The sequence below is a fragment of the Telopea speciosissima genome, chromosome 9, assembly GCF_018873765.1.
Source record: "Telopea speciosissima isolate NSW1024214 ecotype Mountain lineage chromosome 9, Tspe_v1, whole genome shotgun sequence".
In the NCBI taxonomy this organism is placed as follows: Eukaryota; Viridiplantae; Streptophyta; class Magnoliopsida; order Proteales; family Proteaceae; genus Telopea; species Telopea speciosissima.
Window position 1 is genome coordinate 8,858,538 of NC_057924.1, and position 21,478 is coordinate 8,880,015.

Sequence of the window (21,478 nt, forward strand, 5' to 3'; positions counted from 1 at the left end):
AAATGAAAGAAATGACCATAACAGATGTTAACAGTATTTTTTACCTCGCATTTGGAAGTGCTGTGACAGAAAAGCTTGCCTGAGATATAAAAGGCCTAAGCCCCAAAATAAAGGCCAGTGAGAGAACCAAGTTGCCAAAAATGTGCCAGCATATCACTCAAACACCGAAACATCTCCATTCCAACAGCAAGAAGCAACGACATTGGGTATGATGGGGTGAAAAGCAACATCTACACATGCCTGATCATATGCCTTTAGTTTACAAAGGAGCTTGGAGGATCTATAGTTGTAGAAGTATATGCATCCATCAGAGGAACCCGAAGCAAGCCTCTCACCATCTAAGGAGAAATTGCACTTGATGGGAAACCCAGAAACTCCATGACTCTCATACCTCCTGTACTTGTCCAGCTTGAAAGGGGGTTTGGATGAGAAGATGGCTATGTAGTTACCATTGGATTGTGCAACAAAAAGTGGATCAAATGGATGATACCTAACACAGGGACAAGTAAAGGCTTCCACATAAACCTGGATACACACGCAGGAAGTATGAGCTTTTCAGGTAATTCTGCATCCACTAAAGACAAAAATGAGCGACAACTATGGATAATTCTTTAAAGGGGAAAAGGATTCTGTCAGGGAGCGTGGCTCCTGGGCCCAGACACAGGATGGGGCGAAATGGCTGCCCTGTCCCCATGAAAGGCGGAAATCCTATCCCTATTGATTGGCCCCGCGCTGGCGCTGGGACCATGCTCCCGGACAGAAAACTCTCCCCCTTTAAAATGTCCGGACACATCTATTAATGCAGGAAAAACTTTTACAACATATAATACTTCCATAAGTCCTCTACAAGGTACAAATATCTAACTACCTAGAGGTTCTACTTTCACAAACTGGAAAGCAATATCCCTGTAGCTATCTCATTATACAAGAAAACATAAAATCATTTAGGCCCCGTTTATTTGACGGGGAGAATGGGGTGGGAATGTTGTGGGTTGGGGAACAGGGGTGGGATTTTTACTTTTTGCATGAACAGTAACCAAAGTCCATTGTTTTTTCTGGGACTTTGTATAGCATAGGGGTGGGATTTTCAAGTGCCACATCAGCAAACAAAGCATTTATTGTTGTTCCCTGAGCTTTTGTAAGTTCACCCCAGGTTAAACAAACAAGGTTGGGGTGGGATTTTCAAGTGTCACATCAGCATTTTCCCACCCCAATTCTCCCACCCCACCTAAGTCCCCGTCAAACAAACAGGGCCTTAGGAAAAAGTTTTCCTGCACCGTGGGTGAAGGAAAAGTACACCCATCAATGGTAAAAAATGTTCTGCCCCCTATTATGGGTGTCAATCGGTATGGTATCCGGTATATGGTTTGGTATCGATACAGTATACTACGTATATACCTTATATTGATACCATACCGAATCTATTCGGTATTGTTTGGTAAAGGTATTTGGTATTTTCACTATTTTGTCCATACTGATACCGTACCGAATATAGACTCGGTACAGGTATCACATATCGATACCATACCGAATTTATTCGGTATGGTTTGGTCTAGATAAACTGGTACAGTATCGGTATTGGTACACGGTATGGGGTACATATTGACACCCTTAACCCCTACAGTACGAAGTTAATAATACCGTTATACCGTTCCTCGATATCCACCGCACACCATTCAAACTCCTCAGTCCAGGATTCTACCTTGACCGTGGGGCGTGGATGAAGGAAACTGCCTCCAATCATTTATCCAATCTAATCTTCCCAAATTTCAGAGGCAATTACAATGAAATCACATAGCTAAGAGCCAACAACTTAGAAGTCATAGCCACGACCAATGTTGGCAATGTTTCCTATAAAAGTGGTACATGAAATGAAGGCACATGCAATAATCAAACAATAACGAGTGGAGTACAGAACAGGATGATAAAAACATAGATGGTATCGGAGTGTATGTTAACCATCAAACAATTATAAGAAGAAATTGAAAAGAACCGTAAGAAATAAATCAGGAATACCAAACTGAGACTAATGGGAAAAAAGGCTCTCCTTTTCTAACAAACAGATTGTAACCTCATTCTACATTATATGCAAATGTCGACCTCGAACCAAGGAAGAACCAATGAGAGATTGATTGCAGCAAGGATCAACACACTAAGGAAGAACAAATTGAATATAACTGAAACTTTATTGCTTTTTTTTTTTTGTTTACATATTAAAGAAGAAACATAAAAGGATAATAATAAGAAGAAGGGGATATAGAAGGGGGAATAGGATCAGCTCTCTCAGCCCATCATCCTCTCACCCACGGTATCTCACCATTGCCGCATCTCACAGCTTCATCAATAGCTCTTTTCTCTTCAATCTCTGTCCTTCACTGCTCAGCCTTATACTCTTATTTATAATAACCCAATTACAAAGCAACCCAGTCCCAATCTAATTAAGAAACTAAATAAATCTAGAAAAGGAAACCACTAATTCATAAAACCTATAAAATAGAATCTTCCTATAAAATCTAGCTGCCATACATCAAAATAGAAACTTAAGCATACTTTCTAAATATGAAATAGAAACTAAACTTTGGCAGATTAGGATAGAAGCTTTCTCCACTTGATGGGTCCACACGATCTTCTAAAATGCATCCCCACACAAGGCAAATATGGGCTGTGACACTGTTCACGTGAACAGTGTTTAGTATTTTTTTCTTCATATTTCGATCTACATCAACTCTCCTCCATCTTGAAAAAAAACTCATCCTCGAGTTTCGGAGAGATGCCGAATCTGACTTGCATGATGAATCTTCAAGTAGAATGCAACTGTTGATCTAGAACAGCCTCTACTTAGCTTTGATACCAAATAATGCAAAAGTCGACCTCAAACCAGGGAAGAACCAGTGAGAGATCGATTGCAGCCAGGATCAACACAACAAGGAAGAACAAATTGAATATAACTGAAACTTTATTTATTTATTTATTTTTGTTTACATATGAAAGAAGAAACAAAAAAGGATAAGAAGAAGAAGAAGAAGAAGAAGAAGGGGGGATAGGATCAAGCTCTCTCAGCCCATCATCCTCTTACCGGTAATTCACCGTTGCCGCATCTCACAACTTCATCAATAGCTCTTTTCTCTTCAATTTCTGTCCTTCTCTGCTCAGCCTCATACTCTTATTTATAATAACCCAATTACAAAGCAAACCAGTCCCAATCTAATTAAGAAACTAAATAAATCTAGAAAAGGAAACTACTAATTCATAAAACCTATAAAATAGAAATTTCCTATAAAATCTAACTGCCATACATCAAAATAGAAACTTAAGCCTGCTTTCTAAATATGAAAATATAAACTAAACTTTGGCAGCATTAAGATAGAAGCTTTCTCCACTTGATGGGCCCACAAGATCTTCTAAAAAGCATCCCCGCACAAGGCAAATATGGGCTGTGACACTGTTAGCATGAACAGTACCGTGAACAATGTTTGGTCTTTTTTTCTTCATATTTTGATCTACATCAACATTCCATTGGATACAATCATTATGTATCTCTAAGAGAACTGGATCACACAACTCTTCTAGGCGACAATGGGTCTCCATGGGAATAGGTCATTACGAGATCATAATCAATGAGTATACTATAGGGATACATCTAAGGGTCTACATAGGGCTAGTTTGATCTGTAATCCAGTTAAAACCAGCCAAGCATAGCAGTCTGAGCCAGGACTTTGAAAGAGCGCTTTAACCTGTCATTTCTCAGCTTCAAGTTGATCCCCTTCTGGGTAAAGGCCTGAACTTTTTTATGTCTGCCAACTTGACCTGAACCCATGCACATATACTTCATGTGAAAATAACAAGTTTTGAGTGATCACATTGTTAGAGTTTATGTAGTACGGGTACTTTGGGAACTAGTTTGTTGACTAGTTGCCATCATAGTTGTCACGGCGGCTAGGCGACCCAAGGCGTTGGAGAGGGCCCAAAATCAAGGCGACAAAGGCATCCAAGGCACCCAAGTCGACCAAGGCTCCTGGATGCCTAGGCAATGCATAGGCAACGCCTTGACAACTACGGTTGCCTTCTATTGTAATTTCTCTTTTTACCTTTTACCTCCCTAGGGAGGTGTATGTAATTTCTTTTACCTTATTAGTGAAGTAATATATAGGTGTGGTAGAGTCATCTCTCTAACATACAACATTCCACCGAATTCTCTTCTCTATTTTCTTGTCTTATTCTTCTTCTTCAACTTCTCCTTCTTCTCTCATCTTCTTCATTCTTCCTTGCTTACCTCCACCTAAATTGCAACTTGGTATTAGAGCTCTACGGTTTGAGTCGTATTACTTTTCTTTCTTCCCTCTTTCCTCTCTTTGGAATCCTAGGGCACAAAGGATTCCAAGGAAGAGGTTAATATGTGAAAATCGATTGAAGTATGAGATAGGTCTTGGACAAAGCCTTCAAGAAGACCTCAAGTGATCATATGATCCATCTTGAAGCTCATCTCAACACACACAGTCCTTGGGCCAGCGAGGGTTATCACCAGCTTCTTGGAGCAGCTGCTCTCTTTTTCTCTCTCGGTTGTTGTCGGGGCTGTGATATGGCTCATTAGGATTGCCCAAGGCTTCCCTATCTTTGCCATATGGTCTCCTTTGTTGATAGCAAGAGTTGTTACAGTACAACTCCTCTTCTTGTGGACTGCCATGTACAACCAGTATCGGTTTTTCCTCCCTTTCTTGCATTTGGAATGCAATGTGTGATGTTTCTTTGTTGAGAAATGGTCATGCAATGCATTATAAGGATTCTTTGAGTTGGTATGAGATGATGTTACCATTTGAAGGGCATGGTTAAGTGGAGTTTCTTCAGATTTAGTAATTGTTTTCCTTGACTGGAATTTTTTTCCTTGAGGGGTTCTAAGGAAGAGGTTACTATGTGAAATGTTTGAAGAAATCTTCAAAGAACATGAACAAGAACCATGGAGACACCAAGAGAAGGTCTCATTTGACGAAATAGACCCTTGGAGTTCTCATTTCCTTGGTTTTTAAGCTAATGCCAGCCTCTGTTTTTTTCTCTGTTTTGCCTGTAATGTTGATCTATGATGCTTCCGATTGCTTGGAGTTGGTGAGATGTGCTGTTTGAGCTCCTCTAGTGGTTGTATGATGAAGATATGCTTTGAAGGATTTGGTGGAATTGATTTTCTTTGAGATATTTGCCTTGTTTGATTACTGGACTGTGATTACCATTTTTGAAAGGCTCTTTGGGCTTATTAGGGTTGAGACTATACTCCCCATTGGATTGGGTTTCATCCCTACTTTTTTACGTGTATCCCCTACATTATGTCAGTTATTGGAGGAAGAGGCCGAGTTCCACCCTAAGGGAATGATAGGGATAGATTCAGCTGTGACCGCTACAGGAAATATGGACACACTCGAGAGAGATGTCGGATACTTTATGGCCATTCCCCTGGTATGCATTACAGTAGGAGAGGGGGAGCCAGAGCACACACTATGATGACTAAGGTTGAACCTAACGAGATATCCATGGACTACGGACAGACACCAGATCTCTCACTTAGGATGATATTGCAGCATTTCACAGGGTTTTGTCATATCTGGATAGCTTTGCTTCTATACCTGCAGTGCATTCTTCAGCTTCCACTTTACAAGTCTCTGCATCTGCTTCTTCTACTCCCTCTAGGTGGGTCATTGACTCTGACCATATTACCGGCATATCCCAGTGTTATGACTCCTACTCTATCTATTCTGGTAAGGAAAATAGGGTTTGCTGATGGTTCTCTTTTTCTATTTCTGATAAGGATAGTGTCTATGTCACTTCTTCTATCTCCTATGATTCTGTTCTTCATGTTCCTCAGTTTAACACTAATCTCTTATCTGTGAGTCATCTAACAAAATCCTTGAATTGTTGTCACCTTTTTTCCATCTCATTGGGTTTTTCAGGATTTGGTGACAAAGAGGATTATTGGCAATGGACGTGAGGAAAGGGACTCTACCTTCTTGATCCAGGAACATCCCTCCTACCTACTGCTCAGTCTTACACATGTGGGCGTAGTGACAATAGTACCGTTGACTCTGTGATGTTGTGGCATCAACGTTTGGGCCACCCTTCTTTCAGTATTATGAGACAAAAACTGCCACATTTGTTTTCTTCCATTCATTCTTCCCATGTATTTCAGTGTGAACCATGTCTATTTGCTAAACATTGGCATTCTTATGATCCTTACAATGGCAATAGATCCACCGTTCCCTTCTATATTGTGCATACTGATGTTTGGGTACCTTCTCCCACTACATCTTTATTTGGTTACTGTTATTTCGTTTCATTTGTTGATGATTATTCTCAGCCCACTTGGACCTTTTTTTTTAAGCATAAAAATGATGTCTATGATGCCTTTAAAAAAATTTATCAGATGGTTCTTACTTAGTTTGAAACTAAAATCAAAATTGTTCGTCTTGATAAAGGGGAGCACATGTATGATGGCCTCCAAAACCTTTTCATTGATAATGGCATTATCCATCAACTATCTTATGTTGACACACTCCAACAAAATGAGGTAGCTGAGAGGAAAAGTCACCATCTATTAGAGGTCACTAGGAATCTTTTATTTGACATACATGTTCCTAAAACTTTTTGGTCTGATGCTCTCCTTACCGCTGCTTTTTTAATCAACGGCATGCCCACAGAATTGCTAGGCTCCAAATCCCATTTGGAAACATTGTCTCCTCAGACTTTTCTGCTTTCTCTCTTCCTCCCAAGGTATTTGGGTGTGTCTGCTATGTCCATGTCAATAAATCTAATAGACTAAGCTTAACCCCAAGGCACTCAAATGCATTTTCCTTAGATATTACTCCTCTATCAAAGGGTATAAGTGCTACCATCCCTCTTCCTGAAGGCGACTTCTCTCCAAAGATGTTACCTTCTTTGAGTCTATACCTTTCTTCACTCCTCATTAGCATCCGCTTCAGGGGGAGAATAAAAGAAGAGGCTACTAATATTCCTTTCCTCCCACCTTTGCCTACTTCTCCATTTTTGTTTGATATTGGGAAACACAGAAGGGGTTGTTGTTGATATTAATGATCATTCAGGTGTTGGTTCTAACAATATGAAAGAGTAAAATGTGTACAAAAGAGGCTGTTGGAGAAAGAAGACCTGCCAAGAGTCCTCTTTGAATCAACATCTTGAGATCTCCCATCCTCAGTTAGGTAACATGCCTTCTCTTCCTTCTGAATTAGACCTTCCAATTGCTATTCGAAAGGGAAAGAGAGCTTGCACTAACTCTATATCCCAGTTTGTTTCCTATGATGCTCCCTCTCCTACAAGTGTTGCTTTTACTCTGTTTCCATTTTCAAGAATGTCACTGAGGCCATGTTTGACCCAAACTGGAAGCAGGCCATGTTTGACGAAATGATGGCACTTAAAAAAAAATTGTACTTGGAAACTAGTTCATCTTCCCAAGAGGAGAGTTCTAGTTGGATGTAGGTGGGTCTACACGGTCAAGTACCGGTCAAATGGTGCTATTGAGAGGTACAAGGCAAGGTTGGTGGCCAAAGGGTACAGTCAGGTGTACGGGATTGACTATCAGGAGACATTTGCTCCTGTGGCTAAGCATAATTCTATAAGGGTCCTCTTATCATTGGTAGCAAATAGAGATTGGTCATTGTATCAATTGGATGTGAAGAATGCTTTCCTACATGGTGACTTAGAGGAGGAACTAAGGAAGTGTACATGCAGCCCCCTCTTGGCTTCAAGTTCCCTTCAGCTGAAGGGAAGGTGTGTCTCCTCAAGAAGGCTTTATATGGTCTCAATCAAACTCCATAAACTTGGTTTGAGAGGTTCAAGCAGGATATTCAGAAGAATGGATATTTCCATAGTCAAGCTGACTACACACCTTATTTACCCGGCGAGGTAATGGAGCTGTTACAACCCTAATTGTCTATGTTGATGACATTATGGTGACTGGAGATGACATGGTTGAGATATCTAGGTTGAAGACCTACTTGGCCAAACAATTTGAAATTAAAGATCTAGGACCCTTAAAGTATTTATTGGGAATTGGAGTGTCAAGGTCTAAGAAGGGAATAAACATATGACAAAGAACGTTTGTGTTGGACCTATTGAAAGAAACGGGAATATTGGGTTGCAAACCTGCAACTTCTCCTATTGAGCAAAACCACAAGCTAGGAGAAGATTGTGGTCCTTCCCTTGTTGATGCAGGGAAGTACCAGAGGCTAGTGGGGAAGCTTATCTATTTGTCTTTGACTTGTCCAGATATTTCTTATGCAGTGGGAGTGGTGAGTCGGTTCATGCATGCTCCCAAGAATGGGCACTTGGATGTTGTATACCACATTCTCAGATACTTGAAGTCCTCCCCAGGGAAAGGACTATTGTATGCCAGATACAACCACTTGAGGATGGAGGGCTTCACAGATGCTAATTGGATTGGATCCATCTCAAACAGACGGTCTACATCTGGCTATTGCACATTTGTAGGTGGTAATTTAGTGCAAAAAACAGCCTGTTGTAGCTAGATCCAGTGCAGAGGCAGAATTTAAGGCAATGGCTCATGGAGTTTGTGAACTCACATGGTTGAGACGATTGGTTAAGGAGTTGGGGTTTGATACTGAAGAACCTATGTGGCTCTACTGTGAACAAGGCAGCTATAAGCATTGCTCACAATCCGGTGTAACACGTCAGGACAAAGCACATCGAAGTGGACCAGCACTTTATGAAGGAGAAGATAGACTCTGGCTGCATTTGCACCCCTTTTGTGAAGATTGGTAATCAATTGGCGGACATCTTCACCAAAGGGCTTACTTCTCTTCAATTTGGTACCCTATTATGCAAGCTGAGAATGCATGGCATTTATTCTCCAGCTTGAGGGGGAGTGTTTGAGTTTATGTAGTAAGGGTACTTTAGGAACTAATGTATTGACTAGTTGCCTTATATTGTAATTTCTCTTTTTACCTTTTACCTCCCTAGGGAGTGTATGTAATTTCTTTTACCTTATTAGTAAAGTAATATATAGGTGTGGTAGAGTCATCTCTCTAACACACAACATTCCACCGAATTCTCTTCTTCTCTATTTTTGTCTTCTTCTTCTTCTACTTCTTTTTCTCTCATCTCCGTCCTTCTTCCTTGCTTACTTCCATCACCTAAATTCCAACTCACATGACCTTAAACTCAAATGGGCCATGATCTCACAATAACCCAGGTTTCACAGCCAAGGCCATGACCTCGACTAAAAACCACTACTTCAAAATCTTTACAGGTGGGAAGCAATAAAGTGTATAACACTTTCCATCAAGGATGATAAGACTCAATGTAACTATCCACAGATCAGAATATCATGCTTCCATCACATAGAACGTGTGATCCTGTCATGCAGGTTCAATCCTTTTAATCAAACTCCAGATATCAAAGATTCCAAAGTAGGGGTTTTTAGTTGGGTTCCATAGCCTTGGCTATGGACCTTGGACATTCTATCACATCATGACAGAGCCATTTATGCATGATATGTAAACTGAAAGCCATACAGGAGATTTAAAGGGCACTGATCAGTGCAATTTTACAGAAATTGTTTTAATGGTGGAAAAAAGTCAAGTAATACATCCAACCAAGCTGAATTTTTATATCAGAGGTAAGATCTCAAGCTCAGTGTGAAGACAGGACTGCAGGCAGACACTAAAATGCCACAGGTAAGGACTAACTCCAGTCAACCCCTCTTGGGACTATCCAAAGCGGGACTTGAACCAAATTTTGGCCCCTTCTAGATCTTCTATCTGGGCTCGATTTACTGGTGTGTCCTAATTTACTGAAAATCTGGCATGTCCACAAGGTCAATTTATGTCATAAAAAGTCACATATTTCATGATATTTAATATGTGTAGTAAAAGACCATTATGAGATAAAATTAAAATAATACAGGGTAACAACTAATAGGCCATAATAACATGATACATGGTTGTATACATGTCCTTAACAGTTGGCACCAGAAGATATAGGGTTGATATATATATATATATATATATAATATAATATAAATACATTCTAGAACTTAATATCCAATTTTAGAATCTTTGGCTAAAATGAGGAATCAACTAATTGATGAAAAGTTTTTATTTTGCAAAAGTGAAGTATCAAAGCAAAAAACAGTACAAGAAAGGACCCAACCAGGAAGATAACTCTACACTTCTCCAGCAAGCAATTGAACAACAATTTATCTATTAGTTGAGGGCCTCCTACCTGGTTTGATAAAGGTATTTGTCGCTGGACATCCCAAACAATAATAGAATTTTCACTGACATTGCCTCTGGAAACATCACTGGAAGATATGAAATGTTTGGCATCAAGACTGAATTCTATATCTAGGATTGGGCCCAGTCCTCGAATGTATTCCTGGACAACCTTGCCAACTCGCGTATCCCAAAGTCTAATAAGTCCTTTTGACCCTCCAGAAAGAAAAAGACTGCCGTTGTCTGGATGGAATTTTATGACCCCCACAATTTGATCCTCTTTGAAAAGTTGAGTTTCTATCCCCTTCTCAACATCAACCAACCTTGACGAGCAGTCATATCCAGAAGAAAGCAAAGACAAACCTTGCTCTGACCACTTCACATCCTTGACTGCAGCATTATGATATTTGAAAACACGTGCTTTTTGCTGACTTCTGCTCCACACATTCCATACACAGACAGTGTCATCCATTCCAGCGGAAGCAAGAAGATGGGCTGCAGAGCAATCCAAATTAATGATAGAAAGAGAAGAACAAAATAGTAATAAGAAAAAACTTATCATGTCCTCACATGTTTCTCCGAAGGGTTTAAAAGAAACAAAATCAGAGAACAGAACAATATGGCGAACTAACCAAGGCCCAATCAACCTTTTATGCACATGATATTACAAATATTTCAGCATGTCCAGTTTTTTCCATATCCAACTGGTGAGTTTGATAGAAGTGAAACAAGAACTCACGCAACTATATCAAGATACACAAAGGAGAGTTATTATACATGAGCTATGTAAAATCACCACTGGTATACCGTATACCCAGCATCACTTTGGTATCAAGACAATGTAATCATTTAACGACACACTTGCCTGTGTGCGTGCATGCAAATGCTTACCTGAATGATTTTCAAATTATTTTCATTTTATATACATTATTGCCCCTATGGAAGGCCTCTGTATTAATCTCCAAACATCTTTAGATATCTCCACATTATTTCCTGAACAGTATCAGGGCTTTATGAAGTTCATGCCTTCTAGGCATCTCCATATCATTTGCAAAATAGTTATGAGGAGGTTCATTGATGTCCAGGGGCTTCCAAACACCTTGATGTAGGAAAACACCCAGGATAATAATGTTATTAAGGATCCGTAAGCACACTATCAATAGAAAAGTAGAATCCTAATCCTACAAGGACCACTAGATAAAGGAGAGTATAATCCTAACCAAGGAAAGAGAAGCATTATTCCAATCCTTGAAGGAAAAGGAAGCAGGAAAAACTTGGGGGAAAAAAACTCAAGTTTATATATTCATAATGAATTAAAGGAGAAAATCAGAGAAACTAAAAAATAAAATTAGAAATCAATAAGACTTTAGCCAAATGATGAATAGAGGTGTAGTCATGAGATATGCAATTTCTCTCAGACTTCTGATAGTGTGGCAGTGAAGGTATTGCTTATGCATCCACGCAGAAACAGAAGTCCTAAAGGGGATTCTGATAAAAGAACATAGAACTGAAACTGGAGAATTGATGTGCTAGCAGTGATGTGATTGATATGCACTTATGCAGAAACTAGAACCAAAATCAAAAAATATAATAGACTGAATTTATTCTGTCTATTATATTTTAAAGGATATAATGGATGCTGGACAGAATATAACTAGAGATGAAAAGGTTTCACTCAGACATATGGGATTGATTATCAGGAGACCTTTGCCCCTGTTACAAAGCTGAATACTGTCCAAGTTTTGTTATCTTGTGCAGTTAATCTTGGGTGGGATTTGCAGTAGCTAGATGTGAAGAATGCTTTTCTTAATGGAGAACTAGACGAGACAATGTATATGAATAATCCACCAGGGTTCTCTTGTGACAAAACCCAAGGCAAAGTGTGTAGATTGAAGTGTGCACTTTATGGGCTGAAACAGTCACCTCAAGCATGGTTTGGTCGGTTTCACAAGGCCATGATCTCTGTGGGCTATAAGTAAAGTAATGTTGATCACACTCTTTTTATAAAGAAGATTGGTGAAAAAGTCACTATTCTTATAGTCTACATTGATGATATTGTGGTCACTGGCAGTGATGGTGATGAGATCAGCCGTTTGAAGACCTTTCTTGGATAGGAGTTTGAGATAAGGACCTAGGAAAGTTAAGGTACTTTCTTGGGATTGAAGTTGCCAGATATTCCAAGGGCATCTTTCTCTCCCAAAGGAAGTATGTCCTAGATTTGTCGATAGAGACTGGTTTGTTAGGATGTCACTCTTCAGATACTCCTATGGAAGCTAATGTTCGTCTTAAGGAAAAGGAAGGTGAACCTGTTGATTAAGGCATGTACCAGAGGTTGATAGGGAAGTTGATTTATCTCTCATATACGCGTCCAGACATTGCTATCACAGTGAGCACTGTGAGTCAGTTCATGCATGATCCCTACTCTTCCCATATGGAGGCTGTTCTTCATATTCTTCACTACTTGAAATCAGCTCCAGGGAAAGGCATTCTCATGTCTCCTCATGATCACCTACGGATAGAGGCATATACTGATGCTGATTGGGCTGGTTCTCCTGACCGCAAGTCTATTTCTGGGTATTGTTCTTTTGTAGGCGACAATCTTGCACTTAGCGTAGCAAGAAGCAAAATGTAGTGGCTCGTTCTAGTGCTGAAGCAGAATTTCTGCTATGGCACAAGGCATTTGTGAGTTACTATGGCTGAAGAGTTTGCTACAAGACCTTGGTATTCCTGTTCGTCTCCCTATGATGTTGTACTGTGACAACAAGGCTGCAATCAACATTGCACATAATCCAGTACAGCATGATCATACCAAACATGTTGAGGTGGATTGACATTTTATCAAGGAAAAGTTGGAAGAAGGATTGATTTGTATTCCTTTTGTGAAGTCTGCTGATCAGCTTGCTGATATTTTCACCAAGGGATTGTCTGGAAAGTTGTTTCATCCTGCTTTAGTCAAGTTGGGCATGTTTGACATTTATGTGCCAACTTGAGGGGGAGTATTGAATTATGTAATCCAAAATACCGTGGGAGTGTTGAATTAAATTATGTAAAGCCATTCATTCAATTCTGTTTTGTTAACAAGTTCGATAGATGGACAAAATCTAAGAGCGAGAATGAAATAAGTAGATCCACGTAAAGACAGAATAATCATCAATGTCCACCTTTGGAGGGGATAGGGGTAGGCTTCAAAAAATCCAAATGAATGAGATCAAATGGAGCAGACAAGATAGAGGTACTATGACTAAAAGGTAAAGCAGGTTGTCTGGCAATAATGCAATCTGGACAACCAAAATCATCGATCAAAACATAAAACTTGCCACTAGAACCTAAAGAGAGAACACAAAAGACTGATGCATTATCTTATCGGGAATGACAGAGGGAGAGAGGGGACCGAATAGAAGCATCAACACAAGTGTTGGGAAGGTAAAGGGAGGAAAGTTCAAACAAGCAACCAACTTTACGACCCATCCCAATGGTTCGGCCCATCTGTGGATCCTACACAACACAGCCAGAGCATAAAAAATGACGTTATAACCAAGATCACACAATTGACCAACAGAAAGTGATGTAGCCTAGGTGGAATAGATCTCACTTAGGACCAGATTGTGTAACAGGGTTGGCCGAATGGGGTAGATTAGGTTGACTAGGGCAAAATTAGGGTTAGGAATGGGAGTTTGAGTTAGGGTTTTATTGGGTAATGGTATGCAGGTTTTTAGGAGTCTATTGGTATAGGTTTTAATTAGGTTTGAATAGGAAATAAGATTTCAGAATTATTAGGGTTAGGGTTTTGAGTTTTAGGAATGAAGGGAATGAAGGGAACTAGGGTTTCTAGGGGGAAACAGGTCAAAGGATTCTGGCTGAGTGTCACAGAGGTAGGGAAGAAGATTTGGTTGAAGTCTGGTGTGATTTGGTTGGCTGGTTAGGGCTGGGCAGAGTTTAGGATTTTTAGGGTTTAAGGGAGAATGGCTGTAGGTTAGGGTTAAACAAAAGAAATAACAGAGCAGCTGTAACTTACTGGTTGCAGGTTTGAATTGCAGAACAGAAGTAACAGATTGATGTTTTGAAGAGACCTCCTGACCTTCACAGTGCAAGGAGTCGCAGGAGAACCCACCCTTCACCACCTTGAGTCCAGAAGGATGCAGCTCGCAGAGGAGCAGAAGCAGCAGCTCGAAGGCAGCAACTCAGATCTGAAACAGAGATTTTTTTAAGCTGAAAAGTTGTGGGGGAGCCTCCCACGAATTGTCTATTTATAATAAAAGGATGGCCAAAGGCCTTACACAAATATGTAGACTTGCACTAGGAATCCTAGTTCGAAGTCCTAAAACCAATCCTAGTCAGATTAGGAGTAGTGACTCTCTTAACCTGAATCCTAATAAAAACAATATAAAAACAGTAGACTCATACTCTAACTAGAAGTACAAGTTTAACAAACAAATAACAAAAAAAAAATCATCCCTCTAAAACCGTGGAGGGAAACAAAAGACTGTTTTAACCCTAATATTTAAAAAAACTAAAAACTAAATAGAAGGCTCCAACGAAACAGAGAACAGCCACAGCCAAGTCATGGCTTCGGCTTCTTCTTCCTAGTGCTTGGATCTGCATTAGAAAGTAGATGAGCTTTAAATGAGGTATAAGATAAACATCAGGAACAGATAAGTGAGGCGTAGAAACCTGACCAGTGTGACTAACATGGCGAGAGGACCCATTGGCAGTTTGGATGGGTGGCAAAGAAATGGAACTATGTTTGAAACTAAAGAGCATGGAAAGAGAATTCGTTCGAAACCAACTGAAACCACCAAGATATCTCGGCTTCACAAGAAACCAAGATGAGTTAAGGTGGGAGTTTAAAAAGTACAAGGTTTCGATTGGTTTCAGCCGAAACTGGTCTAAACTAGTTGAACCAACCCAAACCGGCATATAAAAATGACAAGTTTCGATCGAAACTTGCCATTTCTCACAAGTTTCGATCGAAACATACCCTGCCTCGGTGGTTTCGACACATGGAGTGGGAGTTTGGCTCAAAAGTGTGGATTTCTTCGAGAGGTTTCTTCGTTTGGTCATGATACATCTGCTGCTACATATGGATATGGGGATGGGTTAGGTGTTGGGTCATCCTTTGTCGACAATATCTTCGGGTATCCATCCCAGCCATGTGTGTTGGCTCCAACTTCTTACAATCACGGTGAGCCCTTCCCTAGGTTGGGATATCTTATACAAGTTGATGATGGGGCTTATAGATGGGCAGTTATGGACTCTCAGAACAATTGGGCCCAAAGCATGTCATGGGATACATATGTGGTACATTCATAGGAACGACTCCGAAAAATTCAGTGGTACGCAGCTCGTGGATTGGACCCACCAAGAAACTCCGCACGGAATTGAGAAAGGAGCACCTTAATGTTTTATTTGGATAGCATGTTAGCAAGACAGAAATTAGGAGAATGGCTTAAGTGAGTGGTTTGTTCATTCAGCCCCTTCATTTATATCTTTCAATATAAGGCAGAATTACAAGAATGTCCCTGTACAGTCGACTATGCTAATAATAGGGAATAAACAAGGAAAAAACCCAAAAATACCCTTATCGGGTTACATAACTCAACACTCCCCCTCAAGTTGGGGCATAGTTATCACATGCCCAACTTGACTAGACTAGGATGAAATAACTTTCCACTTAGCCCTTTAGTGAAGACATCAACAAGTTGATCATCAGACTTCATAAAAGGTACACAAATTTTCCCACTTTTTAACTTCTCCTTGATGAAGTGTCTGTCGATCTCCACGTGCTTGGTACGATCATGTTGCACTGGATTGTGGGCAATGCTGATTGCTGCTTTGTTATCACAGTACAACATCATTGGATGATGAATAGAACCACTAATATCCTAGAGTAAACTCCGAAGCCACAATAACTCACATATGCCTTGGGCCATAGCACGGAATTCGATTTCAACACTGGACCTTGCCACCATATTTTGCTTTTTACTTCGCCATGTGACAAGGTTACCTCCTACAAAAGTACAATAACCTGAAGTGGATTTCCTGTCAGGGTTACTACCCCAGTCAACATCTGTGTAAGCCTCAATGTGAAGATGATCATGCAGAGACAGGAGAATCCCTTTTCCTGGAACTGACTTCAAGTAATGAAGAATGCGAAGAACAACCATATGAGTGGAATAGGGATCATGCATGAACTGACTGACCAAGCTTACTGCAAAACCAATGTCCGGTCTAGTGTGGGAGAGATAAATTAATTTTGCCACCAACCATTGATATCATCCCTTATCAACTGGATCAGCATCCTTCTCCTGCAGACGAGTAATAGCTTCCAAAGGAATGTCACATGGATGTCATCCTAACAAACCAGCCTCTGAGAGTAGGTCTAGAACATACTTCCTTTGGGAGAGAAAAATGCCTTTGGGAGAACGGGCAACTTCAATCCCAAGGAAGTACTTGAGCTGTCCCAGATCTTTTTTTTCCAAATTCTCATCCCAATAAAGTCTTCAGGTGGGAAACTTCATCTGAATTATTACCAGTCACAAATATGTCATCGACATAGACTATAAGAAGAGTGACTTTATCCCCATTTCGCTCGATGAACAAGGTGTGATCAGCATTACTCTGTTTGTATCCTACAGAGATCATTGCTTTATGGAACCTACCAAAGCAAGCTCTAAGAGATTGTTTCAGCCCATATAATGCCCTCTTCAGCCTGAGTCTTGTCACAAGAAAAACCTGGAGGAACCTCCATATAAACCTCCTCCTCCAGTTCTCCATAAAGGAATGCATTTTTCACATCCAATTGCTGCAAATCCCAGCCTAGATTGACAGCATATGACAGCAAAACCCGAATAGTGTTCAACTTTGCAACTGGGGCAAACGTCTCCTGATAGTCAATCCCATAGGTCTGAGTAAAGCCCTTGGCCACAAGTCTAGCCTTATATACCTGTCCACTGTTCCATCCAGCTTCTGCTTGACAACAAACACCCATTTACAACCCACTGGTTTCTTACCCAAAGAAAGAACCACTAGCTCCCACGTCTCATTTTTTGATAAGGCCGTCATCTCTTCCATCATGGCTGCTTTTACTTTGGATTTGCAATTGCCTCCTGCCATTTTTGAGGATTAGAAATAGAGGAAAGAGAGGACACAAATGCACGATAGGAAGGAGATAAACCATCATAGGAAACAAAATTGGAGATGGGATGTTGGGTGCAAGACCTAATGATGCAGAGCATCCAACTGGTCCAACCAACAGCCCACCATCAAGAAGGCCTGATCACTACTTTGTTAAGAAGTATGCTAGGCTAAAGGCCCAGTCCAAGCCCACAACCCAGCAGCAGCCAAAGGCCCAGCCCAACTAAGGATTCATGTGCATAGGCCCAAGTCTGGCCAACAGTAGTAGGCTTAACCCATGGCTAATCCTCTTGGGCCTAGGACCAGATCAGACCACCTTGACTGGCCCTCTTTATTCTTGTCTTTTAGTTTCCCTAAAGTCATGTTTGTAACTTAAAGTCATTAGTGGTAGGTTACTAAAGTCTTGGTTGTAACTTAAAGTCTTCGGTGGTAAGTTACTAAAGTCTTGGTTGTAACTTAAAGTCTTTTGTGGTAGGTTACTAAAGTCTTGGTTGTAACCTAAAGTCATTGGTGGTAGGTTACTAAAGTCTTGGTCATTAATAGTAGGTTACTAAAGTCATGTTTGTAAGTCATTGGTGGTTGTAACCTATAGGCATTTATGCCTCTCTCCTCATACTATATAAAGAGACCATGGCTGCTCATGGAAGGATGAATTACCACCAACAAATCAATCTCCTTGTGAGTCTTTTACTTGTTAGCAAGTGGCCTTGGGTGGATCTCCCTTGGTGGTCTAGGTGGGACTCCTACAACTGGGACACTAGTGGAACTCTAGTTGTCTAAGTTATCTTTTATTTATCATCTTTATCTTCAAGCAGCCATCATCCATTACAGCAAATCATCTTCAAGTAAGCTATCAAGGCATCTTATATTCTGTCCCTGCACCCTTCTTCCATTGCACACCCCTTTTGTTGCCTTTAAACTCTATACATAACCTTCCTTCTATAACCCTCTAGCCATGGCCTTTTCATTACCTCCATCAAAACCTGCAGCCAACCCTCCTAATCAACCTTACCCTAATTAAACCCATTTCAGTTCAGACCCTATCCCCTACCAGTTTCGATCTTGGCGTGCTAACCATTTCGGGTTTGCACCAAATTGGTATCAGAGCTATGTTTGGTGAAGAGGATAACCTCCACTCTCTCGAAGAAATTTCTGCTACTATGAGGCAGATGCTTAACTCCATGCAAGAGATGTCAGCTCGTATATTAGCAATAGAGCAGCGACAGCCCTCTATTTCTCACCCTCCAATCAACAACATGGAGGCTAGAAGTTAGCATCATCCACCAGCCGGATCGTTTGCAGCCAGCATGGTTCCTTTAAGGACCAACATACATGCACTACCACCACCACCACATCAGCCACCAACCTTTGAGAATTACATGCGAACCTATTTTGAGCAAAATGCGGGCCAACATCCCCGAAGGCAAGACGATACTCACAAGGTCAAAATGGAGCTGAAAGAGTACAATGGAAAGCTTGATTCACAGGTATTTCTTGATTGGTTAAATGCTGTTGATGATTACTTCGATTGGTATGAGATGCCCGAGTTGAGAAAAATCAAACTCGTCAAGACCAAATTAATTGGTCTTGCTCGGGAATGGTGGAAAATACATGAAAATAGAATGGCTGCCAAGGGCACTCCCATCACATCTTGGGAGGAAATGAAAGATGATTTAAAAGATAACTATCTTCCCCCTTCTTTCATTGATCGACTTCATGATCAGTTTAACACCCTCCGTCAAGGAACCTTGTCCGTGGTTGAATACACGGAACAATTCACTTCCTTACTTTCTCGAACTGGTATTGAGGCCAGTGATGCTCAACTCATGTCCAAATTCAAGCTTGGCTTGAAACTTGAGGTTCGTAGAGCAATGGGAACTACTAGTATCTATGATATTAGGGATTGTTATCAAAAAGCCTTGGAAGCTGAGGATTTGTTAAAATTACCGTATGGGTCTTTTAACACTTCCACTAGAGATGCTAGGAGGACTACTTTCAACCAATCAACCAACAATATGCCACCTTTTCACTCAAGTGCTACCCCTAAACCTGTTGACAAAGGAAAGTCTCCTATGCAAGAGAGTGACAAAAGCCAAATTTGTTATCACTGCAACAAAACTGGCCATTTTGCTAAGTACTGTCCACAGAAAGTACGACGTGCTAATCTTGCTGTAGCTGAACTTGAACTTGATGATGATGATGTTGAAATCAATGATGGTTTACCCCTTGATGAGGAGGATGAACAGGTTTTTGGATACCAAGAAGAGGAGCTAGAATCTCATAATGTATATGTTGTACATCGAATTCTAGTGGCTGAAACACAAGGTGAGGACTAGCGAAGGCAATGCATATTCTATAATAGAATGCCCTGTGGACCCAAAGTAGCACAAGCTATTGTGGACAACAGTAGCTGTGTTAATGTTGTCTCACAAAGTTTTATGACAAAGGTCAACCTCCAAGCCGAGAAACATCCTCAACCATATAAGGTATCCCTCCTCAATGGGAACTCTATAGTGGTTAATCAAAGATGTTTGGTTCCCCTTAAGTTGGGTTCCTATGAAGAAGAAATCTGGTGTGATGTCATTCCTATGAGTATGACCGATATTCTACTTGGTAGACCATGGATTTATGACAATGATGTAGCACTTGGCGGTGAGAAGAACCTTTGTTCTTTCGTTTTCAAAGGAAAGAAGATCATCTTCAATCTAATGAACCTGCAAAATTCAAAGCCGCAGAACCAACCAGCCAGCAATACACCAATTCAAAAGTTCAACATGAAGCTGGAAAAAGGTACTTCCGATGGTGTTAAGCTTCTAGCTGTACCACGCCGGGAGTTTGTAAAAACAAGTGCTGAAACAGGCCTTGTTGTGGCCTTGGCCACAAAGGCAAATATCCCCATCCCCAAAGTTACTTATCCCAAGCCTATCTAGGCTCTTTTGAATGATTTTGCAGATCTTATCCCACAGGAACTTCCAGATGAGTTGCCCCCAATGAGGGATATTCAGCATGCTATCGACCTTGTGCCAGGGTCTATCTTACCAAATCTGCCCGTGTACCGCTTGAGTCCAACGGAGCATGCGGAGTTAAGGAAGCAAGTTGAAGAATTGTTGAAGAAAGGCTTTCTCCAAGAAAGCATGAGTCCTTGTGCTGTACCAACCCTTCTCACCCCAAAGAAAGACGGTTCGTGGCGAATGTGTATCGATAGCCGCGCTATCAACAAGATCACCGTGAAGTACAGATTTTTAATCCCTCGGCTCGATGACATGTTGGACATGCTTTCCAACTCCAATATCTTTTCAAAGATAGATCTAAGGAGTGGGTATCACCAAATCTGCATCCGGCCCAGAGATGAATGGAAAACGGCTTTCAAAACTAAAGAGGGACTCTATGAATGGAAAGTCATGCCTTTTGGACTTACCAATGCCCCTAGTACTTTCATGAGGGTGATGACTCAGGTATTGCGCCCATTTATTGGTAAATTTCTGGTTGTGTATTTTGACGACATCTTGATTTATAGCAAGGACACAACCGATCACTTGGAGCATTTACGCCGTGTAATGCGAGTTCTCCGTTTGGCGAAGCTATATATCAACTTGAAGAAATGTTCTTTCATGCTGCCCAAGGTTCTTTTCCTTGGATTCATTGTCTCTTCCAAAGGCGTTGAAGCTGATCCAGAGAAGGTTCAAAGCATCGTCGATTGGCCAATTCCAAAGACCATCACCGAAGTCCGGAGTTTCCATGGCTTGGCCTCTTTTTATCGACGCTTCATCAAAGGATTCAGCACCATCATGGCTCCTATAACAGAGTGTCTCAAAGGCAAAGGAAAATTTGAATGGACACCTGCTGCTACTAAAGCCCTCACTCAAATTAAGAAGTGTATGACAGAGGCGCCTGTCCTACGACTTCCCAACTTTGACATCATCTTTGAGGTGTCTACTGATGCTTCCCATGTTGGTATTGGTGGCGTTCTTATGCAAGTTGGACACCCAATCGCATTCTATAGTGAGAAGCTCAATGATGCAAAACGGCGTTACTCCACTTATGACATGGAGTTGTATGCTGTGGTCCAAGTCTTGAAGCATTGGCGCCATTATTTGATTGGAAAAGAATTTATC

At 40.8% G+C, this 21,478-nt stretch overlaps 1 protein-coding gene across 1 annotated transcript in view; it reads right to left on the bottom strand.

Moving 5' to 3' along the window:
- LOC122640803 (WD repeat-containing protein 25) overlaps positions 1 to 21,478 on the bottom strand; it is a 50,641-nt gene continuing 29,163 nt past the window's right edge. Inside the window, exons 3-4 of the mRNA XM_043834047.1 lie at positions 10,240 to 10,724; positions 1 to 525 (exon numbers count right to left, since the gene is read on the bottom strand). Coding sequence (XP_043689982.1) covers positions 154 to 525; positions 10,240 to 10,724 — 857 coding nt within the window. The 3' untranslated portion in view covers positions 1 to 153. The remainder of the gene's footprint in view (positions 526 to 10,239; positions 10,725 to 21,478) is intronic.